Source organism: Tupaia chinensis, unplaced genomic scaffold (assembly GCF_000334495.1).
Source record: "Tupaia chinensis unplaced genomic scaffold, TupChi_1.0 Scaffold000480_1, whole genome shotgun sequence".
Taxonomy (NCBI): Eukaryota; Metazoa; Chordata; class Mammalia; order Scandentia; family Tupaiidae; genus Tupaia; species Tupaia belangeri.
The window spans coordinates 31377-34596 of NW_006159992.1; the positions used below are offsets into that span (position 1 = coordinate 31377).

Genomic DNA, 3220 nt, shown 5'->3' on the forward strand with positions numbered 1-3220 from the left:
GTATTCTGTAACTGTGAGCTCCTGTGTTTCTCTTTACAAAAAAATAACTCAGTGCTATTTTCTCCTTTCTACTGTGTTTTCTAATGTTGTAATCACAGGAGGAGTTTTGAAATCAGGTTTATGAAGTGGAGTTTCTCTCTTTTCACAATCAGTTCAATGAGGGGTGCAGAATTCATTGAGTCTCACAGTACTCAAATGTTTGACAATTATGCACCTAGACCACTCTAGGCAGTGGGTAAAGGCTGAGCAGTAAAATAAGAAAGTAAGGTTGAAGAAAGGAAAGTAGAAAGCAGAAAGAAGAAAAAGCAAAGAAAAAAGAAGAAAACTAAAATAGCAGTAAAAAGCAGAAAACTAGTTGCAAAATACAATTAAGTTTTAAATGAAAGCTGCCCAGCACACTCATGTGCCACATGAATAGGGCAGGAGAGGCAGAGATGGTGATGCCGGAAACTGTTCTGTCCTATGTGAGGGAAGGAGAGACAAATTAGCAAGAGAAAGACACAAAGGGAAGGAAAGCTGCTTTGGTAATTTTTAAAAATAAAGTTAGAAAAGAGAAAATGACAGGATAGAGAGCGATTATTACCTACCTTACTAATGCCTATGGTCTGGAAGTGGGGAGACCCAAGGTGGGGACTTCACAGCAGTGAAGATAGACCCAGAGAAGAGCAGAAGAGGCAGAGATGGAGATGCCTGAAACTGTTCTGTCCTATGTGAGTGAAAGAGAGACAAATTAGCAAGAGAAAGACACAGGGGGAATAAAAACCATTTCTAAAAAAATAAAAGTTAGAAAAGACAGAAAATAACAGGGTAGAGAGGGATTTTTACCTACATTACTAATGTCTATGGTCTGGAAGTGGAAGGGCAGACTGGGGGCTTCACAGCATTGAAGGTGGACCCAGGGAAGGGCAGAAGAGGCAGAGATGGAGATGCCTGAAACTGTTCTGTCCTTACTAATGTCTATGATCTAGAAGTGGGGGGATCCAGGCTGGGGGGTTCACAGCAGTGGAGGTGGACCCAGGGAAGGGCAGTAGAGGCTGTTGGCTTTCTTGAGATAGACCTTAGTTCCTTAGCTTTCTAGTCATATCTTCAGAAATGACATTCCAGTCAAAGCCCTAGAAATAACCAGTATTTCAAATATCTGGTACAAGGCAATGGATATTATTAAACTTATGAAAATACGTTCTGCCACAAAATAAGAATACCCACAAATATTCCCTAATTCCAGAGAAGTCAGGAAGAAAATTTTGTGTTTCAATTTCAAAAAAAAAAAAAAGATCAGCAAATTGCTGAACCTATCAGCATCTCAAAAGAAGATTAAAAAATTCTTAAATCTGGAAAATAAAACATAGAAAATCAGTAATGTTTAAATCAATAGTCATAAAATTTATTTCTGCTGTACTGACTCATGTAATTAACCTGTATTCTGTTAAATTTACAGAGTTACTGGAGTCCGATCTTTCCATTTAAATTCTGGAAGTTAATATTGAACGTTATTATGGATCTTGTCCCTACCATTAAGTTGGCCATTTTCTTGGTTGTTGTTTGTTCTTTTATTTCTGTGTGTCTGTCTTTTGCTTTCCTGGTATAGCACACCCCTCAGAACTTGAAGAGCTGGTTTGGTGTTAGTAAATTCTTTTAAGTTTTGTTTATCTGAGAATGTTTTTACCTTTTCTTTCCATATAAAGGATAATCTTGCCAGGTATAGTATTCTTGGATGAAACTGTATCTCACTTAACACTTTGAATACATTTCCTATTCTTTCCTTGCTTGCATTGTTTCTGACGAGAGGTTCTGTGCTAGCCTGATGGGATAACCTTTGTACATGACTTGACGTTTCTCTCTTGCCAATTTTAGTATCTTGTCTTTATGATTTTGACAAAACTGGCTATGATGTGCCTTGGAGAAGATCTTCTTGGGTTGATTCTATTTGGGATCCTTTGCATTTCCTGGAAGTGGGTAATTGAATGCCTCTCTAGGTTTAGAAAGTTTTCTTCCAGGATTTCATAGAATAGATTATCAATTCCCTTATTAATTTCTTCACCTTCTGGTATACAGATTATCCTGATGTTTGGGTGTTTAATTGTATTTAGTATTTCTTGTAAATGATTATTTTTTGGGGTTATTTTCTCAGTCGTTTTGGTGATTTTTTTAAAGGTCAGAGTTTTTATATTCTACATCTGAGATTTGACTTTCTGCATTATCTAATCTACTTTTTTTTCTTTGCAAGTAACTTTTATTTTTATTTACAACAGCATTGGTAACTTTATTCCTCCATCTTTAGGGGTATTTGACATCAGCAACCAGATGGAACGTCCGCAGTGAAGTCAAACTCATTCTGCCCCAGCCACAGCTCTGGAAGCTCATTGGCTTGGTCCAGTCCCAGTTCCACCACCAGCGGCATCAGCACCTCCTCATCCACTGGGTCTGAATCGATGATAGCAGGGCTCTGGGCACTGGCAGGAGGAAAGAGGGACCCTGCCCCTCCTGCCTGAGCCCCAAGGCCCCAGTTTTGCAGGGGCCCTGCCTCCCCAGGTGGGCCTGGAGTGGTGGCAGCCATCTCATGATACTGGCTATTAAGTTTCTGCAGCTTCATGCTGGCCAACAAGTGAGGGGCAGGGTGCAGGTTGAAGGGGGGGGCTTTACTTGGAGGGGTGGCAGTAGGAGAGACTATTGGAGATGGAGATCCTGAGGAACTAATGAGAGCACCACTGGCCTTGGTTCCATTTGCGGCTATCCCAGGGTAGTGCAGAATGGCCACTGCTTTGCGATCTTTCATGCCCAGGTTAGAGTAAGCCAGCGAGCTCAGCTCTTGGTTGGCATCCTCCTTCACAGGTGAGGTGCCACCTTTGACATCAAGTGCAGGCCTTGACATAGTTGGCATTTCAGATCCTTGGCAGAAGGTGGATAAATTGGTGGGAGGTGGTGCTGCCAGCTGGAGCTGCGATGCCAAGGTCACAACACTAGAAAGTGGTGGCGCTGGGATTCGCAGCCAGGTCTGCCTCCAGGTCCAGCCCTCCTCCAGGCAAGGGGTCCGCCTCTAATCTACTTTTAATACATTCACGGGAGGTTTTAATTTCCTGTATTACACCCTTCATCTCTAACAGTTTGGTTTGATTCCTTTTTATGATGTGTATTTCTTCTTTCAAAACATGGAAGAACTTCCTCATCACCTGAAACTCATTGTCCCATTTCTTTTCCATCTTCTGGAGTTCATTGTCTC

At 41.4% G+C, this 3220-nt stretch overlaps 1 protein-coding gene across 1 annotated transcript; it reads right to left on the reverse strand.

Annotated features, from left to right (window-relative positions):
- Positions 1–2293: 2293 nt before the first annotated feature.
- Positions 2294–2950, reverse strand: LOC102500613 (cbp/p300-interacting transactivator 1). The gene has a single exon (XM_014590749.1). The coding sequence runs from the start codon at positions 2879–2881 to the stop codon at positions 2294–2296; it is 588 nt and encodes a 195-aa protein (XP_014446235.1). The 5' UTR covers positions 2882–2950.
- Positions 2951–3220: the final 270 nt, after the last annotated feature.

Bases quoted from the DNA above. Each gene is read 5' to 3' on its own strand.
- LOC102500613 (XM_014590749.1), bottom strand. From the start codon at position 2,881: ATGCCAACTATGTCAAGGCCTGCACTTGATGTCAAAGGTGGCACCTCA.